Source organism: Siniperca chuatsi, linkage group LG17, assembly GCF_020085105.1.
Source record: "Siniperca chuatsi isolate FFG_IHB_CAS linkage group LG17, ASM2008510v1, whole genome shotgun sequence".
Lineage (NCBI taxonomy): Eukaryota > Metazoa > Chordata > Actinopteri > Centrarchiformes > Sinipercidae > Siniperca > Siniperca chuatsi.
Window position 1 is genome coordinate 28,134,514 of NC_058058.1, and position 22,365 is coordinate 28,156,878.

The 22,365-nt window shown below is 41.1% G+C and overlaps 1 protein-coding gene across 4 annotated transcripts in view; it reads right to left on the reverse strand.

The window, feature by feature from the left end:
- The window catches only part of arhgef1a (Rho guanine nucleotide exchange factor (GEF) 1a), a 126,337-nt gene that overhangs the window by 78,010 nt on the left and 25,962 nt on the right, over window positions 1-22,365 (reverse strand). For 2 of the 4 annotated variants that reach the window (XM_044170510.1, XM_044170508.1), the window contains exons 4-7: window positions 5,485-5,547; window positions 2,206-2,269; window positions 1,753-1,885; window positions 108-217 (exon numbers count right to left, since the gene is read on the reverse strand). In XM_044170510.1, the coding sequence (XP_044026445.1) occupies window positions 108-217; window positions 1,753-1,885; window positions 2,206-2,269; window positions 5,485-5,547 (370 nt within the window). The remainder of the gene's footprint in view (window positions 1-107; window positions 218-1,752; window positions 1,886-2,205; window positions 2,270-5,484; window positions 5,548-22,365) is intronic. The other 2 variants (XM_044170512.1, XM_044170511.1) reach the window with 1 other exon arrangement.

Sequence of the window (22,365 nt, forward strand, 5' to 3'; positions counted from 1 at the left end):
ATTTATTTATGGAATACAGTGGATCCAGAAATTGTTTTCAAACTAATAACTATGACAGAGTGTCTCCAGCCATTTTACTATGATGCGTAGTTAGTATGTTCAGATACCGTCATCATTGAGAGACTCCACTGACATAGCTCTGGTCCTGAAGCTGAGAGAGTCTGTGGACTGGGACAGGATCCTACGCAGCCCCAGGGGAGACTCGTCATTCAGGGTCCTACAACACACACACACCTTGATTTTAATGTGTACTACCTATTGGGCCTTACAGACATAGAAAACAAACTGCAGAATCTCAGGGAGCTGGTGCGAGAGCCCCAACAGACAGAGGCTGTGTGCTGTTAGTAATCCTGCTCCTCCTCAGCACAGTAGCATGAATTACAAAGTAGAATGAGGCCTAAGCATTTAAGGTCTCTTGCTCATGCATATTTCATTTTGAGGGAGAAGGAAAAATTAAATTTGGTACAGAATTAACCAAGATAATATAACTTAAGAATATATATATTACCCCATCAAATATCAATAATTTCAGTCCTGTATGTATTTTAACAGGTTTTAAAAACTACTTTAAAGTGAAGTGGAAGATGCTAACAGAAATGAGGATACAAAATTGTGGTTACACAGGGTCTGACAATACTTAGTGATCTAATGCAATGCAAAATCTGAAAATGCAACACAGGGGTCAGGGACGACTTTACGCATAGGCAAGCTATTTGGTGGCCAACAGCACCAGCAGTGTGATTGGCGCTAAAGAGTTGGAAGAATTATTTTGTAATTAATTTCAGACCCCAAATCTACATTTTAAAAGTCTGTCATCTGTCCAAAAGAAACATTTCATTGTTAAATAAACCCACTGTTCACACCGCACACATGCTGAGAGGAGTCTGCAGCGTGTCCTTATGTTGGAACATTCTTCTGGGGGCTGACACTCAAGTATCATATCATTATAACAGTGAGTGAAATGTCTGGCTGCCGTTTGTTTTGTGAGAAATTGTAATCTATTATACATCCTAAAATGAAAATGAAACAAAGGATGTACAGAGCCAATTTGTAGGATCGAGATCAGCACCAATACAGGCTTTTTTTGTTTAATAGATATTACATATAAAGCCAGATGTTTGCTGTGGGATTGACAACTGTCTAACCCTGCTGAAAGTGTTGAGAGAATGAACCACATAGCTATAAAATATAGAAGCAGTGGCAAGCAGTTTCAATTAATGTATGACAACTATCATCAGTGAGCGAGTACAAGCAGAGCCACAATGCAACTGTCATTGTGTCTATTTCAATGGCATTTTGTAGATGAACCAGTAAAATTCTGCAGTTCGTTCAAAACTTCAGTATTGTGTTCATGCTAAGGTTGATGAGCATCTGTTTAAGACACCTTTCTGCCACTACAAAACCACACTGATATTTTCTCTACGATAAAATTACACAGGACACCATAAAAAAACATGAATTGCTGAACATTTTTATGCCGGCCCAATGTGGGCTAAGTGTGCACTGTAAGTTGCATTATGTAAGGAAAACGTGATTAAAATCACAACTATATCACTAATGAAAACAGGTGCGTTGTGATACACAATTATGGTCCTTGTGCTCAAGACCTACAGTAGGGCTAGGCTAGACCATACCCTACCCCTGGGTAGGGCTTCTAAGGGAAGTGTGCCTTAGCTGCCTGTGCCTTAGTTAGGATTAATAAGTGTGCCTTATATTGTATTGTAGCTGCTGGACAGTAAAAGTGAGGCTCACCCTGCAATGTTGTTGGTGGAGACACTCTTGGACAAGGATAGGCTGGAGCGACCACGGCGGGATCCTAGCAGAGACTGTCGGAAGCTGTCGGAAGGGTAGATGGCTGAACTCGGGCGCTCACGCATTCCTGGAGCTATGGAATAAAAAAAACATTGCAAGTCGAGGAGAACAAGGCAAGGAGGAAGAGTGCCAAGGGAAAGAGATGTAGGAGGAGGACATGGAGTATAATGACAACCAGAACAACATGTTTAGGAGGAAGATAAAACAAACAGGAGTAGGAAGGAGAAGAGGAGTTTGATAATGAAGAAGAGAACAATATTTTTAGGAAGGCGAGAACAAGCAGAGAGGGAGGAAGAACAGAAAAAACAGGAATGGCAAAAGGAGAACTCGTTTAGGTAGGAGAAGGAGACTGAATATATTCAAACATTGTACGTGTGTAAGAAAAGTTCTCACTTTTTGTGCGCAGCGTGACATTCTGCAAAGTTGAGTTATTCCGTATTAGGGCCGTCTTCTGCTGCTGTGTTAATAAAGGACACAAATCAGTATGTACAATAGAATTCTACTTTTAAAGTTCCCTACAGTTTAAGCTATGCATTGATTCAAAGCTCACTCACTAAAATCATTTTCCATAGTACTTGAACTATTTGAGTAATTTGACACAGAATTTGAAGCAGTGATTAAATGGAAGTATTTAATGACAGCAACCATGTTTTATGTCTTTAAAGATAAATTCCAATGATTTTGTTGTATCACCTGATAGTGCCCTAAATACTGTGTGATGTTACAAGAATGTATATTTTTTTTATCTTATTTTGAATTTTTAGAACATGTATATACAAACACAATACAAAGAAGAGACAACAACACACAAGCCCCAACCCTGATACACACAATGACATACAATAAAAAAACAAATGCCACAAGTGGCAATTCCAGGGTTCAAGCCAACACTGACCGTTAGAAGTTTAAAGCTTTTGATCTGGACCTGGTCAAATGTGGCCTAGATGTCGATGGATCTTGAAAACTAAATAAGATATCAACAAGCTTTATACAACGTTTGATAAGGTTCATCCAATGATGATCCACCGAAAATTTGGTAGCAATCGGACCTGCGGTTTAGGAGGAGATGTCAAAAATGTATTTTCAAAAAATTCTAAATGGCAGAAAATCTAGTTATCCGGACTTGAGTGGTCCAAGAGGCTTTTTTGCAGAGCACATTGAGTTGGACTTGAGAGAAATTTCAAGTCATTAGGACTTAAGGTGTGAGGGGAGTAGCCTGTTCAAAAATGCATTTTTGGGCCTTAATTACAGCGCCACCATGTGGTTGATTGGGCTCATATTTCTGTGGAAGCACATGCACATCATGGCTAGTTACTGGGCCTAGTTCCATGTTTCTAGCTCATTCCAGCTCACGGCAATTTGAGCCAAAGCAGCAAACAAATAATTATAAACCGGCACAAACAAAGGATTCAGCCCCTTCGGGGCTTGAACCCGTAATAATAATAATAATAATAATAATAATAATAATAATAGACTTTATTTCTATAGCACCTTTACAAACCAGAGTTACAAGGTGCTTCACAAAATACAATACCATACAGATAAAACAAAATATTAAAAACAGCATTAAAACGTGCAATAGTTAAACAGAAAGTCAAAACAAAAATAAAGAACATTTCATCAAATTAAAACATTTGAATAGGCATAAATATATTATACAAATGCCAATCTGTACAGGTGAGTTTTTAAAAGTTTAATTCAGCCAGGACTGGGATGATGTGTTCCTTACGTCGAGTGAGTCTTGCTGCTGCATTCTGCACTAACTGTAGACGGGCAACTGCTGCATCATTTATGCAAGTAAATAAGGAGTTAAAATAGTCTAGGCAAGAGGAAATCAGGGTGTGGATAAGTTGTTACACTATGTTCTTGGGGAGCACTGGTTGGAGTTTAGGGATATTTCTGATTTGTAAGTAGCAGGGTTGGACTAGACTCTTAATGTGCTGATTGAAGTTTAGGTACTGATCAAAAACAGCTGCCACATTTCTAGCTGAATGTTTTGTGTTAGCTGTTAGTGGTCTAAGGAGGGTGATACTGTTAGAAATATGATCAGGACCAATAACTAGCATTTCAGTCTTCTGTGTTCAGTTGCAGCAAGTTGGAAGCAATCCAGTCCTTAATGGCAGCAAGGCAGCAGTGCAGAGAATCCAGATTGTTACGATTTTCAGAGCTAAATGAGATATACAACTGGGAGTCATCGGCGTAAGAATGGTAGGACACAGGGGTGTAATGCCAAATAACATGGCCAAGGCTCAACAGATTTAAACTGAACAACATAGGGTCAAGGACTGAGCCCTGTGGGACCCCACATGACATGGGAGCAGTTGAACAAAAGTTGTCAGTGAAAACTCTGTTCTAGAGTGGTTTTCATCTTACTTATCAAACAGTTTCCTAGGCCAACCCAGTTCCTGAGTCTGTTAAGTAGAATTGTGTGATGAACTGTATCGAAGGCTGCACTCAAGTCCAGCAAAATGAGAATGGTGTGATTACCAGAGTCCGCACTCATCAGGATGTCATTTGATACTCTAAGTAATGCTGTTTCCATACTGTGGTTCTTTCTAAAGCCAGATTGGAACTTGTCAAAAAATTGTTTCCTTTCATTATTTCTAAGAACCACCTTTTCAACAATTTTGGAGAACAAAGGTAATTTGGATATGGGACAGTAGTTGTGGGGGAGTGTTGGATCTAAACCAGGTTTCTTAAGCAGAGGCTGGATACAGACCTGTTTAAAATTTAAGCACCACAGAGTGCCACAGGAAGTCATTCCTGCCTGTGGCCATCAAACTTTTTAACTCCTCCCTGTGTTAGTCTATATGACCCTAAGTCATTAAACTGGACATTGATCATTAACATCTCTGCAATACTTAATAATAATTGTGCAATATTCTGTGTTAATACTCCTGTGCAATATACTCTTTTCAGTTTAAAATTCCCTATTTATTGATATTGATATCTATTCATATCTCTATTACTGCTGTGCAATATCCTCCATCTCATTATAATAGCTACACTTAACTTGACATTGTAGAAAAGGTTTCAGTCGTAGTCATCTGGACAATGTTTTCAAATTCAAGACGTTTCAGCTCCCAACCCGGAAGTCATTCTCAATTGTGAAAATGGTTCTAGAACTCAGATATTTAAGCTACTCTGTGTTGCTTAAGCCCTGCCCTCAGGGAGGAATCTTCCTGAGTGCTGTTTACACTGCCTAGTTTCACCTGAAACTGACCTTCTTTGTTTCCATGATGGCCCAGTAATCAGGCCTATTGTTTTCTGGCTGCACCTCCCTCATCACTGTTAAGTACCTGATTAGCATATGATTGGCTTGACCATGGTGTTAAAACACTGTGGTAAACACCTTGGTCAAGCCAAAGGCATTTTAAGAACAGATTAAGAACTAGGCATCCAGAGACAAACTTTTAAAACAGCATTGAAACTAAAACCTAAAAGCAGTTAAAAGGGGCATTAAAACTGAATCAATCAAGCAATAGCCAACCACACAGCGTCTGACATCATCAGTGTGCACCACCAGTCTAAATCACTAGCGAAACCAGCTAGAAACCAACGTCTTGTAGCCTGTAAAACAGCAATTGCAATCACCACCAATGACAGATATTCAGACAATCAAAGTTGGGGACTATATATTCAGACAAGCAGGACCGAGTTAAAACTTCCCACCATCAAGAGATATCTTCCACCTGGATCAGTAACCATGGACTTAAATTCCAATGAGATGAATTTCTGAAAAAGAATAGCCACAACTTTAGCTTTAGAGGAAAAGGTGGACTGATAAACTTATGACACCCAAGTTGCTCTCAGACACCTCTACATAGTAGGACCAGTGTGGGTTTCTTGCAAAAAAATTACATCAGATTTTAAGTGGGCAAAAATTTTGCCCTGTTTGAGTGCAGTACAGAGACCTTTGCAGTTCCAAGAAGTAAATGTAACCTGACAGACAAGCTGGTCTGCATATGGCAAAAGACACAAAAGAAACATCAAGAATGCATTCAATAAAAAGAAATCTGACAACAGCAGTAAAACAAAAAAAACCCCACTGCATCTTTGAACTAAGTGCGACAAAACCCACACACATACTCCGCAGGGTGGTGTAGTCCATCCTCTAAGCTCAAAGACCTCTACCAGAGGCCATCCTGGGAGCTTGAGGGTTGTCTATATATCTTTGCTGTTCCTAGTACTGCACTTTATCTGGATCGAGATGTCTGGTGTTATTCCAGGGATCTGCTGTAGCCACTCCTCCAGTTTGTGGTCACATGCCCCAAGCTCGGGTCCTCTCCGAGGCCTGGGAGCACGGGCACCACTGTCTTTGCTGTTCTTCACACTTTTCTGGATCGAGATGTCTGCTCTTCTCTGGGCCCTGCTGTATTTCTCTCCAGTTTCTCATGTTCCTTTTCCCTGATGTTGCCATCACTTGGCCTTGCCACGTCAACCCAACGTATTTTCTAGTTTCTCATGTTCCTTTTTCCTGATGCTGTTCACTGTCCACCACCACAATGTCTGGTTGGTTCGCCATTACCATTCTGTCAGTCCCACTTTGACCTCGGGGTTTCCAGTCCATACTCCATGTAGATGTTCCTGTACACTATGCCAGCCACTTGGTTATGGCACTCCATGTATGCTTTCCCTGCCAGCATCTTACACCCTGCAGCTATGTGCTGGATTGTCTCAGGGGCCTCTTTGCACAGCCTACACCTTGGGTCTTGTCTGGTGTGGTGATCTGGGCCTCTATTGCTCTGGTGCTCAGGGCCTGCTCCTGTGCAGCCATGATGAGTGCCTCTGTGCTGTCATTCAGTCCGGCCTGCTCTAGCCATTGGTAGAATTTCTTGATATCAGCCACTTCAGTTATGTTCCGGTGGTACATCCCATGTAGGGGTTTGTCCTTCCATGATGGTCACTCCTCCACTGAAGGAGCATACAGCTTGATGTCATACAGCTTGATGTCATCCATGTAGAGGAGGTGACTGATGGTGGCCCCATTCCTGAGTCAGTATCCATAGCAGTCTTGTTGATTATTTGGCTGAGGGGTTCAGACCTATGCAGAACAGCAGAGGGGATGTTGTACATCTCAAGTTGGTGTGTCGGGTTCTGCAGTCTTGGGTGACTGTTCTGTCAACCAGGAGTTGGTGTTTGGCTCCTCTGGTTCCTTTGCCGATGCCCTTCTGTGCTTTACTCATGTATTGATCCATGTGTCCACTTATCTTAGCCGCGATGATGCCTGACATAAGCTTCCATGTTGTGGAGAGACAGGTTATTGGCTAGTCGATAGTTGGATGGGACTGTACCCTTTGCATGATCCTTCAGGATCAGGATTGTACGCCCTTCGGTAAGCCATTCAGGATGCGTCCCATCCCTTAGCAGCTGGTTCATTTGTGCTGCTAGGCGCTCGTGGAGTGCAGTGAGCTTCTTTAGCTTCTTTAGGAATACATGGCCCATTAGAGCTGTGACTCTCTGTCAGCCTGGTTACAGTGCTGAAAAGAAACCTGGTGTTTTTATTTTCCTCTTTTAGTGATGAGTAGTAGGCTGCTCTGGCATTTCTGAGGGCTTTCCTATATGTTTTAAGACTATCTTGTCAGACTAAACAAGATTCTTCCAGGTTGTTGGAACGCCATTTCCTTTCAAATTTTCTCAATGTTAGCTTAAATTTGCGGGTTTGGGGGTTATACCATGGCGCTAACCTTTTTGTTTTATTATTTTCTTTTTTAGAGGGGCGATAGAATCGAGTGACGTTCACAGTGAGCCTGCAGCACTATCAACAAGATGGTCAATTTGGGGGTGGCTGAAATTAGCATAGGAGTCCTCTGTTATATTGAGACACAGCATTGAGTTAAATGTAAAAGGAGTTGAAAAGTTATTAAATAATGGTCCCATAATTATTCTGTTTAAAGACTACTAAATGTTCAATTTCAAATGGCATATACCAGAACAAGGTTGAGGGTGTGTTTAAAACAGTGAGTGGATTTATGTATACTCTGACAGAAGCCAATCAAATCTAATAATGAGATAAACGCAGTACTATCATTTTCAATGTCCACATGAATATTGAATTCACCTACAATAATTACTTTGTTTTAAGGACTAAACTTGATAAAAACTCAGATAAAAATTCAGAATAAGGACCAGGAGTCGGGTACACAACAAATCAACTATATATATATTAAGGGTGTTCCATTCACCAAAAAGATCACAGTAAGAACATCTGTAATGAATTGGGAAGTCTGCTGGGTACTGAAGCCAAATGAGAAGCATGCCATATTTTCCCATCATCTAGGATGTAGGTGCTTGGACCCACTTGCTTTTTGATAACAATGGGTACAGAGAATTTCTGATGCCCCTTTCACACATGTACTGGTTTTTGCAGATGAGCTGGTCATGGCATGCGATGTAACACAATACGCTTGAAGAAAATCAGAAAACCTTTGACACCGTGAACATGCATATATCTGAGAGCGTACTAGTGCATCCATACCAGGGAAGCAGTACAGCTCGCGCAAATGCTGCTTTGTTCGCACAAGGCCCTGATAGCCTTTGTGTGCTAGAGCAATGAGTGTGCAGCATAGAGACAGGTACAACCAAGCGTGACCACTGAAACACGAAGTTGTCCTTCACACACAGTTCATGAAGTTCTTTAAGTAAGGCTGCAACACTGACTTTACAACAGAAGGCGGCCACTGCACGTTTTATGTGATCCAGATACAGCTGAGTGAACACGGTACCCAGACCATAATCGGAGAGATCCATCGAAATTATGGTTAGCAAGTCTGGGATGAATAAGGCAAGCGCAAGGCTGTCCACAAGCAGCTGTTTCACAGTAAGGAGCCTTATCAGTCCATTCAAATGTGGCTTCTTGACGCAGTCAGGCACGGAGGGGGTCAACTATATAGTTAGGTATGAATTTTCCATACCAAGATGCAGTGCAAGTGCTCTGTGTCGGCTTGATGCCATTTACTGTCACCAGGTGGTCCCAGGAACCTTAAACTGGCTTGGCGAAAGTGGCATTTCTTTTCATTCAGCCTGCCACTTTGAGTCACTGCTGTACTGTTTCCAGAGTTGTGTCATGCAGGAACAGCTGTTGGCAAAACTTTCACCTGACGCATGAAACGCATAGAATGTTTAGGTGTAGAATGAATCCGGATCTTGGTAGGATGGTTACTGATTGCAAATAAGAGAATCAAGACACCAGCTCCAACATGGCGTACATGAAATTGCAACAATGCACTTCACTTCCTGCCCTTTTCCTGTCGTGCATTAGCCCAGAGCACCACTTTGTGGTACAATGTCAAAGTATAGCTGCTCTTGTACACACAAACATCTAAAAAATAAATCCTTCTGCTTGTTTCATTTACTGGATGGCACACAGACAGATTTTGGGGTGAAAACAAATTGAGCAAATATGCTCAAGTTGACAAAATGACAGATGAATGCGCAGAGCAACTTTTAGTTGAGACCGTGGTGGACAATGATCCTGAAGTGTTTTGGTTTAGTTTTTATGTCTGTCTAATTTTTACCTAAATGACCTGAAGCCAACAGCAAGCTCTGTGCATGGCTGTGCATAGCACAAGAATAGCACCTGAACGAGCTGAAGGTTAGTCAAGCTCATTCGGGTTTCAGTTAAGGCCTGCATCTGTAGCCAGCAGTGAGACTGTCCCTCCCAAGCCACCGTAGTTCCAGACATGTCTTGTGCACCTCCCACTTCTGTATTGTCAATATAGCTGTCATAATATATAAGCAGTCAAGATTAACACACATTATGCTGTTTCCTGCCTTGCCCCCCAGATTTATGACTGTGCACCGTGGCTTTTTTGGTAGGTCCTCACAACAGTTTTCAGCTAACGCTAAGCTACTGAAGACTGTGGTGTTATGTGTGCTTAATGTATTGCTCCAGGTCCCGCTTCAGAGTGATCCGTGTGACTCTGTTGAGCCCACTGTGAGGAGCCTGATATTGCGCGATCCATGAGACAGACAGCATAATTGGCTTTTTATAGTGCTTTATTTCGTTTTGTGTACATTTTGGTTTTGTGCTAAGTGTTGGAATCAGATTTGTGTCAATAAACTCAAACAAAACCTCTTAAATATCAAACAAATAACAGAATTTGAAAGAAACCAAAAGCAAAAAACCTTTAGCTATATCTTGCAAACAAATGTGTAATCGTGTAAACTATTGGTCTTTTACTTTTTTGATAATAAGTCCTTTTTTTTTTTACAGTTCCCGCTGCTTATTTGTCACTGATCAGACTCCTGCCCTGTCAGCTTCACGGTTACACTGCCAGCTCTCTCGTTTGCACTGCCTGACTTTTTGTTTGCAGTTCTGACACAAGCCTCTTGTGTGGGCAGGTTTCTTTAAGGGGTATGTCCCCATTGGCTAGTGAGTTTTTGAGTGACAGTTCAGTGCCCCGAACTGACCAGTCTGCCATAATGGAGCAGAACAGTCAAGACCAATTGGAAAAATGTGGTGTACAAACTGATAAAACATTCAAAACAGGCATCACGGGATAACTTTTAACAAGGGGTACAAGTGATATTTACTTAACAATGACCTCATTCTTTGTATAATTTACTTTATAGAAAATTATCAGATGGAATGGGTTTGTGCTCATGAGATTATACACCCTAGCTACCCTAAATTTGCTAGATCTAGTAAACAATATTTATGCTGCTATCTTAATGTACTGGCTGCACCATTCAGCTACATGCCAGAAGTAATTTTGAGATGGCCTTGTTTTTTGCTAAGGGTTTCCCAAAGATCCTGGACTATGGTAGGTTTGGGCCATTGCTATTAGACGGAAGGATTTTGAGCCTAATCATGCTACAGTTCTCATTTCAAGGCAGATTATTTTGACAGAACTGCGTAAATTGTGTGTGTGAAGGAATATGTGATCCTTTCAGTTTTTGCATCCTTTCCAGTCCATCTGAACAATGTTAGTGTATTTTCAAGTCATAGGATTATAGTGTTCTATGTGGTAAACAGTTGTTAGTATATAATGGAAACTGTTTGGAATGATGAGCATACAAATGATCTCTTGCTAACATAAATGGAATTAGCACTAAACCTGATACTGAAAGAAAACATCCAATTTAGATTTTTCTAATATTGATTTTTTGCTTAATTTGAAGGTGCAATGCAACCACAAGGGGGCACAAGCCAGTGTCGTCGTGTGCCAGTCCCAAGTCTGGATAAATGCAGAGGGTTGTGTCAGGAAGGGCATCCAACGTAAAACACATGCCAAATTAAAAATGCGAATCGTGAAAATGACTTCCATACCGGATCGGTCTGGGCCCGGGTTAACAACGACCGCCACCGGTGCTGTTGACCTACAGGGTACCGGTGGAAATTGGACTACTGTTGGTCAAAGACGAAGAAGGAGAGGAGGAAGGGGTGTTCGTAGGCACAGAGAGAAGAGGAAAGCTAAGAATGTAGGACTGACAGTAGGGACTTTGAATGTTGGGACTATGACAGGGAAGGCTAGAGAATTGATTGACATGATGTAGAGAAGGAAGGTGGACATACTGTGTGTCCAGGAGACCAGGTGGAAAGGTAGCAAGGCTAGAAGCTTAGGAGCAGGGTTCAAGTTGTTCTACCATGGGTCAGATAGGAAGAGAAACGGAGTAGGAGTTATCCTGAAAGAGGAGTTAGTGAGGAATGTTCTAGAGGTGAAAAGAGTATCAGACAGGTTGATGAGTCTGAAGCTGGAAATTGAAGGGGTGATGTTCAATGTTGTGAGTGGTTATGCCTCACAGGTAGGATATGAGTTAAAAGAGAAGGAGAAATTCTGGAGTGAGTTAGATGAAATGATGCAGAGCATCCCCAGAGGTGAGAGAGTGGTGATTGGTGCAGATTTCAATGGGCATGTAGGTGAAGGGAACAGAGGTGATGAGAATGTGATGGGCAGGTTTGATCTTCAGGACAGGAACATGAAGGACAGATGGTGGTAGACTTTGCAAAGAGGATGGAAATGGCTGTAGTGAACACTTTCTTCCAGAAGAGGCAGGAACATAGGGTGACATATAAGAGCGGAGGTAGAAGCACTCAGGTGGACTACATCTTGTGTAGACATTGTAATCTGAAAGAGACCAGTGACTGTAAAGTAGTGGTAGGGGAGAATGTAGCCAGACAACACAGGATGGTAGTGTGTAAAATGACTCTGGTGGTGAGGAAGATGAAGAGGACAAAGGCAGAGCAGAGGACGAAGTGGTGGAAGTTGAAAAAGGAAGAATGTCGTGTAGTTTTCAGGGAGGAGCTGAGACAGACTCTGGGTGGTCAGGAAGTGCTCCCAGATGACTGGACCACTACAACTAATGTGATCAGGGAGACAGGTAGGAGGGACTCTGTGTGTCATCTGGAAAGAGGAAAGTGGACAAGGAGACTTGGTGGTGGAATGAGGAAGTTCAGGAGTGTATACAGAGAAAGAGGTTAGCTAAGAAGAAGTGGGACACTGAGAGGACTGAAGAGAGTAGACAGGAGTACAGGGAGATGCAGCGTAAGGTGAAGGTAGAGGTGGCAAAGGCCAGACAAAGAGCATATGAGGACTTGTATGCTAGGTTGGACACTAAAGAGGGAGAGGTGGATTTGTACAGATTGGCCAGACAAAGAGATAGAGATGGGAAGGATGTGCAGCAGGTTAGGGTGATTAAAGATAAGGATGGAAATGTATTGACAGGTGCCAGGAGTGTGATGAGAAGATGGAAGGAGTACTTTGAAGAGTTGATGAATGAGGAAAATGAAAGGGAACGAAGAGTAGAAGAGGTGACTGGTGTGGAGCAGGAAGTAGCAAAGATTAGCAAGAGTGAAGTGAGGAGGACGTTGAAGAGGATGAAGAGTGGAAAGGCAGTTGGTCCTGATGACATACCTGTGGAGGTATGGAAGTGTCTAGGAGAGGTGGCAGTAGAGTTTCTGACTAGTTTGTTTAACAAGATCTTGGAGAGTGAGAGGATGCCCGAGGAATGGAGGAGAAGTGTACTGGTGCCAATTTTTAAGAACAAGGGAGATGTGCAGAGCTGTGGCAACTACAGAGGAATAAAGCTGATGAGCCATACAATGAAGTTGTGGGAAAGAGTAGTGGAAGCTAGGCTAAGGCCAGAGGTGAGTATTTGTGAGCAGTAATATGGTTTCATGGCTAGAAAGAGTACAACAGATGCAGTATTTGCTTTAAGGATGCTGATGGAGAAGTACAGAGAAGGTCATAGGAAGTTGCATTGTGTCTTCGTAGATTTAGAGAAAGCGTATGACAGGGTGCTGAGAGAGGAGCTGTGGTATTGTATGAGGAAGTCTGGAGTGGCAGAGAAGTATGTTAGAGTGGTGCAGGACATGTATGAGAGCTGTACGAACCATGGTGAGGTGTGCTTTAGGTGTGACAGAGGAGTTCAAGATGGAGGTGGGTCTGCATCAAGGATCGGCTCTGAGCCCTTTCTTGTTTGCACTGGTGATGGACAGGCTGACGGATGAGGTTAGACAGGAATCTCCATGGACTATGATGTTTGCGGATGACATTGTAATTTGTAGTGAGAGCAGGGAGCAGGTGGAGGAAAATCTAGAGAGATGGAGGTCTGCTCTGGAAAACAGAGGAATGAAGCTTAGCCTCAGTAAGACATAATACGTGTGTGTCAATGAGAGGGACCCAGGTGGAACAGTGATTTTACAGGGAGCAGAGGACTTTAAGTACTTAGGGTCAACGGTTCAGAGCAATGGAGACTGTGGAAAAGAGGTGAAGAGGCGAGTGCAAGTAGGTTGGAACGGATGGAGAAAAGTGTCAGGTGTGTTGTGTGATAAAAGAATATCAGCAAGAATGAAAGGAAAGGTGTTCAAGACGGTGGTGAGACCAGCGATGTTGTACAGCTTAGAGACCGTGGCACTGAAGAAAAGACAAGAGGCAGAGCTGGAGGTAGCAGAGCTTAAGATGTTGAGGTTCTCTTTGGGAGTGACGAGGATGGACAGGATCAGGAATGAGTACATCAGAGGGACAGCTCATGTTAGATGTTTTGGAGATAAAATCAGAGAGGCCAGATTGAGGTGGTTTGGACATGTTCAGAGGAGAGACTGTGAACATATTGGTAGAAGGATGCTGAGGATGGAGCTGCCAGGCAGGAGTTCTAGAGGAAGACCAAAGAGGAGATTTATGGATGTAGTGAGAGAGGGCATGAAGTTAATTGGTGTGAGTGAAGAGGATGCAGAGGACAGGGTTAGATGGAGGCACATGATTCGCTGTGGCGACCCCTGAAAGGGAACAGCCGAAAGGAAAAGAAGAAGAAGTAGCTTAATTTGAAGGTGCCCAACAAGGACATCAAAATAAGCTGGAGCATCAACCTCAGTAAGTGCAACAAAGCAGTTCTTTTCACAGCACTTTTGCAATATACTTTGACTTGTGTTATATACATTGTTGCCAACTATTTTCCAATGAAAGTAGTAAATTTGCATACTGATAACGTCATCACACATTCATTTGCATAAAGCTTAGTGGTTGTGTCAGTTGCAGTGAGAGAGAGAGTTCACCTTAAGCCACATTAAAAAAAGGTAGATAGAGAAATCCTCGGCAAAATAATCACAAACTCACTACAGGGACATCATATATTTGAAGTTAAAAAAAATCTACAAAGGGAGGGACAAGATCAAACTATTTAAATATTTACAAGATCAAACAAACTATTTACATATTTACAAGCTGCAGGAACAAACTCATCCAGAGTTCCTTAGAGAAAGAGTGAGAGAGAAGCTCAAATGAACTGCATATGTACAAGCTATAGGAACATCCTGATCCAGAGAGAAAGAGTGAGAGAAGCGTCTCTACTCAAACCCACCTGTGACACCACAGCTACTGCTGCCTGTGAACACGGTGCAAGAGGAGAGGACAGACGCCGAGGCTGGTGGAAGAGCCGTGCAGCAGGTATGGGAATGAATTACAATAAAATATATATTTCTCACCTTTCCCCTGATAGTCTGAATAATTTGCTAAATTTGTCACTAGTTTTTTAGAAATAAAGTCGCTAAGAGGGTCTGAAAAGTTTCTAAATATAGCGAGTAAGTCGTCAAGTTGGCAACACTGGTTGTATAGTGCTGACCCAACAAGTGTTGTATTTCATAGCATCATCATTATGCCCTTGACCAAGTCAAATATAAGATAGCTGAGGCGCAAGCAAGAGTTAAAGAGCAGCAGAAGCGGCTGAGACATGCCAAAGATTGTGAAAGAAGACAGAAACGAACTGTATGGTCACTGCTAAATGATTGCAAAGAAAAATATGATTTCACAGGAACTATAGCTAAAAGCTTGACCAGTATTCTGGTAGGTTTTCTTCATTTATGTAAGAATATACAGTGGGTTTATTTCATACTGGCTAAGGCAGTAGATAACAAATCGGGCTACCAATAACATTTTCATTTGTGATCTGAATTGCACTGTAAAAACTCAAATCATTTTCACTTAACCTAAAATAGGGAGGTTGTGTGTTTTAGGTGATTGACAGATTGTCCAACATCATGTCCAACAGCCAAAATCTAGAGCCGAAAGGCTTCAAGGTGCCATTGGGTTTCCACAAGTGGGGAGAGACAACAGACTTCTTGAAAGAAGCCTGGCTGTACTTGACTCTGTTGGCAATGAATGATGGGACACCACTATCTGGCTCAAAGAGGTTTTTTATAATATTCATCCTCAGTAAGGTAAATGCCCCTAATAAGCCTGCAGGAATCTAAAATTATTCTCTTTTTAAAAATGATGAAATAAAGATTCATATTTCATATCAAATATCAAACAACTGTTCATAAAAGTGTTGAATGGCCCATTATACTATGATTAACTAGTCCATTGTAAAATACATATTATATATGCAAGTAGATTAGGGTAGAGGTGTTTACACCTTGAGTAAAATTTTAGGTACACTACTGATTTTTAATTTGCAATACCAGCAAATTTATATTTACATAACTGTACAGACATTTTGCTCTTTAAAGTTTCTGCTGATCAATGTTCAGTTCTATGTTCAATGAAGTACGATGTTCACGTCTATTAAGTTTGATGTTCCAGTTTGGTGTTCTTTTCATTGTCTTTTATCCTTTTCTATTACCAGAAAAATCAGATGCGCTTGAAATCAAAGGTATGGGTATCAAATGAAGTTGAAGTGTTTAAAAGTTCATCAAGCAACATACATGGCTGATCATTGGTATGTTAAAACATATCAGGTTAAACCTTTGCAGTAGCTCATTTTTTTGTAATTACCAAAACATTGTTGTGAGCAGGGTTACTTTTTCTCAATCCCTTTTTTCTATATATGGTAAATGGTAAATTGACTGTACTATATAGCACCTTTCTAGTCTTTCTGACTACTCAAAGCTCCGCAACTGCATATCAAATTCACCCCATTCACACACCGATGGCAGAAATGCTCATCAAATCAAAATAAACAGAATCTATAGCTTGTATATAGTTATACAAGGTAATTTATCTTTATACAGCACAAGGTTGTACAACGAAATTAAGTTAGTAGTCCCTTCATGCTACACACGCACCCAATATTTTATATTACACATACATACATACATACATACATACATACATACACACACACATACACACACACAGTACATACACACAAACACACAGGAAATAATGCAGTGTGAAATAGTGCATTTTTTGAATTTGTGTCTGGAGAATGCAAGTCAGCAGCAACAAGATAGTGACGATAATAATATGGTTATTATCTTCACGTAAAATGTTCGACATCTGGCAACAGTGTCCATCCACTTTAACTGCACTTGAGCACCATGCACCGTCGATGGAAACAGAGTCTCTCTCATCCTGCCAGAGTTTTGCGCTCCTTCATTCATTCTGTTAGTCATGATCAAATCTTTACATTAAAAATTTTTAATCCAAATGCCCTGTTTCGTATACGGTAAATAGACTATAAAATATGAGGATACATGCCACTCTCTCTCATTGAAAACAAGTGATGTGGAAATTTGATTTGACGGATAAAAAAAGTTTCATTGTTTCAGGTATAATTTTGTTAAATTCAGGTAGGGCGGGTTTGTTATTAACAAAATATCAAATATATTTACGAATATTAATAAAATTATAAATATTATCAAAATGACTAATATGGATTAACAATTACGGGGCACCACCCTGGGATCAGGGACCAATAACCTACCGTGAAAAACAGTCTCAAAGGTGGCTGTCCACTTAAAAATGTTGATATTCAAAGTACTATCTTGCATTAATAATAGTGGACAGTGACCGTTACAAGCTGCTGTTATTACAACACACACACACACACACACACAATAACCAAAGGCAACTGCTCTTTAAAAAGATACAAAAGAGTTTATTTAACCTTAGCACTGATTAACAATCAATAACTTCAGCCAGCAACCGCTATTGTCTATTCTAAACACAATAAGGATACAAGCATGTAAAGTGTGTGTGTGTGTGTGTGAGAGAGACAGCAGAAAAGTGGGGAACAAGGAAGGTGGCGGATGTGACCACGTGGGTGGTCGTCATGCACAGATCCAAAATGGTGGGCAGACCCGCAAAACTCAAACAAAGGGGAGAGCCAAAATAGAGGACATGCTCTATTTGTCTTCAAGATGAGCGTGGAGCGTAGCTAGTTATGCTAACACACTGTCTGGGTCATTTGAGATGTGTGTGTAGGCATGTATATGTATGTGTAAAGGTGTTGGGTTAGTGGAGAGGAGAGAGAAAGAAAAGCACTAAAGATCTCTAATGCTGTGGTAAAGCACAATAGCTGTCCCTTTATCACACAGGAACCCATCAAACTTTCATTTAAACAGCTGTGTTTCTGGACTTTGGTCTGATAAAGCACAGATATTAGCTTCCACAGTGGCAAAAAACTAACACAGTTAAACGATCCAACAGCGTGGTACCGATACACAATGGAAAGTGCTGAGCATGAAAACACTGCAGGAACAGGACACGGCGGCCATTACTTTCCACAATAATGCAAAACAATTCACAACAAATTAATCTTAAATCAAATTAATCTTAAATAACAGTTATAAAATTTATCTCTGGCCAGACACAAGCGTCTTATTTGGGATCGCTTTTGATAGCGATTTAATGCATCAGTCCATTTGGATCATCCGGTCCTCTCCTCTCCTCTGAGGCTCGGATAGTAATGTGGCCAGGTACCGTTCGTTAACAGCTTCAACAGCAAAACTGTTCCTTTAGGCGGTAGCGGCAAAGAACAGATGTCAACTTTTCGTGGGGAGAGAGTGGGGCACACCGGTTACCGGCTCTCCTCTTGTGAAGAAAATGGTAAAACCTGAATCTTCCTTCTGCAGGTAAGCGATTGTTATGTGGAAGATGATAATCAGGATCCAAAAGTGTTTCAGCAAACACAGTCTTTTGTGAAGTGGCTGTTTAGTCTCACCTTTAGTCTCTCTCAGCCACTTCACAAAAGACTTTATCAGCACAGACGACACGCTAACTCAGGATTGCAAAGCGCCGTGCATTTGCATCTAAAAGCTACAAACCACACATTTGAAGACAGTGAGGTGAAGATTCTAAGTAGAGAGAAGAGTTGGTTTGAACGGGGTGTCAGAGAAGCCATTTTTGTGAAAAAAGAAAACCCCTCTTTGAACAGAAATGGTGGTCTGAGATTCAATCTGCCCAACGTTTACCACAGTGTATTAGCACCTTGGTCATGCCAATCATATGCTAATCAGGTACTGAACAGTGATGTGCACAACACATGGGTGCAGTTGATGGATCAGACCAGCTCATTCAGTATTACTGAACACAAAACCATGCGTTGGTACAGAAACCTGTTCTACCATTTTCTGGACACTGCCACCACCAACTGCTTCATTCTCCACAAGGAACTCTGTCTTGCTGAGAAAACAAAACCCATGACACACAGAGCTTTCATGGAGGAGCTGACTGCTGAGCTCTGTGGCAAGCCTCTCCACACAGCTCCTACCCAGGCACCTGCAGGTCATCTTCCTATACCTATTGCTGATGTCCATGCAGCAGGCCCTGCGCGAAAGCCACCATGGGTCGCAGGAGATGTGAACATTGCCAAAGCCAAGGCAAGCGAAAGGACACACTGTGGAAATGCAGGGGAGTGTGATGTTGCCCTCTACATGCAGCTGGACAGAAACTGTTTTGCAGCATGGCATGACAGTTGAAACATGTTCAAATATTATAAATAGTGTGTTATTATATAATAATATTATAAAGAGTACAGTCTAGACCTGCTCTATAGGAAAAGTGCAATGAGATAGCTTCTGTTATGAATTGGCATTATATAAATTAAATAAATTGGATTTTTATATACATAGTAAATGTTTGGTTTGAGAAAAAGCATGTAATGCTAATTTTTCATTTGCACACATCCCATGAAGCTTCATATGTTGTAAGTAGAGTCACAGACAACACTCAAAAACGATATTACAAAATTTCATTTTAGACATTGTGCATTTATCTACTATTTTATTCATATATTCCACTATTTTTGTGAATAAAAGACTTTGGTAAACCCATTTCAAGCACCAAAACAATTTGTCCACATGAGTAATGTTATATTTTCAAAAGAGACTTGAAGAACTTCAAAAATCTGACTTCAACTTTTCATCTTTAGGGCCAAATTATCTCTTTACACAATGCTCTAGGACAAGTGGTGCCTCATTATACAGAGCTGAGGTTTTTCTGCACATTTTGATATAAAACACATGGGTATCATGTTATGCAAGTGCCTTTTAAAAAGGTGAATTTCAGAAGATATGTAAAAATTGAGAAAATGCCCTCAGACCCCAGAGGGTTAAAATGTCATTGTACCTAATGTGTAAGGCTGAGTTATTTGGTTGGCAATGTTATACATTTGCTATTTTTCTCAAGCCTTCTCTGATGGTCTTGCATTCTTGATCAAACCACTTGTTGGCATTTTGCTTTTTAACAGGCTTCCGTTTTTGTTTAGAGTTAGCTTTAATAGCTGCCTCATGAAACATACTGATATCATCGATAGCCTTTTTTACACCATCTCTGGTAGGGACATATTGATTTGCAGTTGTCAGGTAACGAGCGGAGACTCCAATAAGTTACTGCTCAGAGGCAGGATGCATGGCCCCCTGTGGTACAGCGAATTGTCTTTTTTGCATTTTGGTTTTTGTGTGGATTGGGTGAATGAGATACAGCTTGTTTATTGCTGAGCTCTGGAGCAGGTGTTGGTTGGCAGATTTTGTTGCCTTTGATAGAGCCAGCTGTTTCCCATTTTCAGTCTTTAAGCTAAACTAAGCTATGGCTGCTGGCTGTAGCTTCATACTTAACGGACAGACAGAGTGGTTTCAATCTTCTTATCTAACCCTTGGCAAGAAAGCCAATAAGTCTGTTTCCCAAAATGTTGAAGTATTCCTTTAACAATGAGACTTCAAGAGAAGAATGAAGAGGAGACACATTTCCTAAACCTGGCTCCTTCAGTGGGACACATCAGGGTATTTCTGTACACAGATAGAAATCTTATCCCATCAGCCACCTGGGCTTGAGGCTAGCAAGGTGCAGATACTTGACCAAATAAAATATTATTGGAAGCTAACACTGCTACAAAAAATACTTGTATGCATGGCCTAGCTGGTACAGCCACAAGACATAGGGGTAATTAAATCCCCTACACCTAAAAACAGATCTTACCAGTGCTACCTGTCATGTGACACACGAAAAAAATATTGGTCGTAGTTGTAGAAAATCTTACTTTTAGGTATAAAATGTGTGAGTGTCTGCATTGTCATGGTTAACTGACCCTGGCCTTTCACCTACTTTGCCAAGCATATGAGGTTCAGACTGTCTAATCAAAAAGATTGTAAGACCTTGGTGTGCCAATCACTTGATATGCTGGATGGAGACTCTGTTGTTTAGACTAGATAGCTAAGAAGAGCAGTACACACCTCTATTTGTGATCTAGTTTTCTTGGACTGTTGGAAAGATTGTTTGTTGAGCAAATCCCATGTAATCACTGTTGTGTGGGCTTTGTTTCCAGGTACCTGTATTTGTAATAAAATACTTTCAAAACTAAGACAATGTCGAGTGTGTTCATCATAAAGAGACTAACATAAAAGTACAATTTTTATTCATCATTACTCTTTAGTATTTTAAGTAAACTTGTAAATTATCTCTGTAGGTCTGATTGTGAAGTGCAGAGGGTTTGCATTCCTATGGTGTCTAAAGGTAAAGGTAAGGTAAGAAAAAATAAATCAATCAATCAGTTCAAGTGTACGCTATATTATGAAAATTTTCTGTGCTTTACCTTGCGATCAAACAGCCATTTACTTTGGAACTAGATTCTCTTAACCGTAGAACTTCCGTATTCCTACACATAAGCACAGCTTGGCCGCACACACTATAATGCCACCGGAGATCAGCTGTTTGGGTCAGAAAGATTTAAGAAGAAATGACTTAAAAGATGGTTTGTGATTGTGTTTTTCTGGGCTGTTGAAACAAAGACGTGTCCTGGTCACCATATAGATTTTACTGTGTTCCGCTTAATGACATTGGGCTTAGAACGCTTCGGCTAGTTTCACGGAATATAGACATCAACACTCCACACGCAACATTGAGACAACTCTGCATTTGCGGTGATAATTTCTCTGAAGAGGACTATATAAAACCACCGCCAAATAAGCCAAAAGAGCACTGCTGTACACAACCATCAGGTAAGTTAGCGTTAAATGAAACGACTTACCAAACAATCAAGTCCCACTCATGGTAGCAGAGCTTATAATCACTAATTTTAATTTTCTTGTATTTGTTGTCTCTTCCATAAACCACTGAAAGTCAAATAGCTGATCTCCAGTGGCATAAAGTGGAAAACACACTGTCACTGCAGCATGGCATATGATGTGTGTTGTCAGATCACAGAAGTCCAGGCCTGGGCTGAAGAATGAGTCTGGCTTCCTTTTCCAACACTTTCCCAATAACTCAGATGAACAAAAACTGGAGACACTCAAAATAAGTCACTGGAGATGAATATAGTTCAATGCAATAGAGTTTATTCTTTCACAAGAGCTGTGACAGCAAAAGGTGAGGACAGGAAGTCGAGCTGCCACGGGAGCCGGGATGTATAAGCAGGGAGTGAGTGGAATTTATTTAATTTTTTACTTGTAGATACAGGTACAAGTGAAATTGATAAAACTACAGTGAAAAGCAAGCAACAAACTAGTAATTAACTGTAGTTGGGCCAACATTGTATTGAAGTACAAAACAGATTTTTCTGTTCAGCGTTTTTTTTGGTTATGCTGGTAATAGGACAGTGGTGTGAATGGTCGCGCCGTGCCCATTAGTGCCAGCTCGTGCACAGCCACTGCTGGTGTGGGGGTTGTACATAGAAAATAATAGGGGCGGCTGTTTTGACATGCACTGTTTGGCAGCGGTGTGTTTTGGCCTTAATACGGTGCACCCAAGTTGCGCTTATGCGTAGGAATACGGAAGTGAAAAAAATGTAGTTCCAAAGGAAAAGAAGGCTCACCAAAGAAAAAATCTGTTTTGCTGCTGACCCTGTCCACAGCAGTACACAATGCTTAGCGTCCGTGCTGATATAACTCTCTGCTTC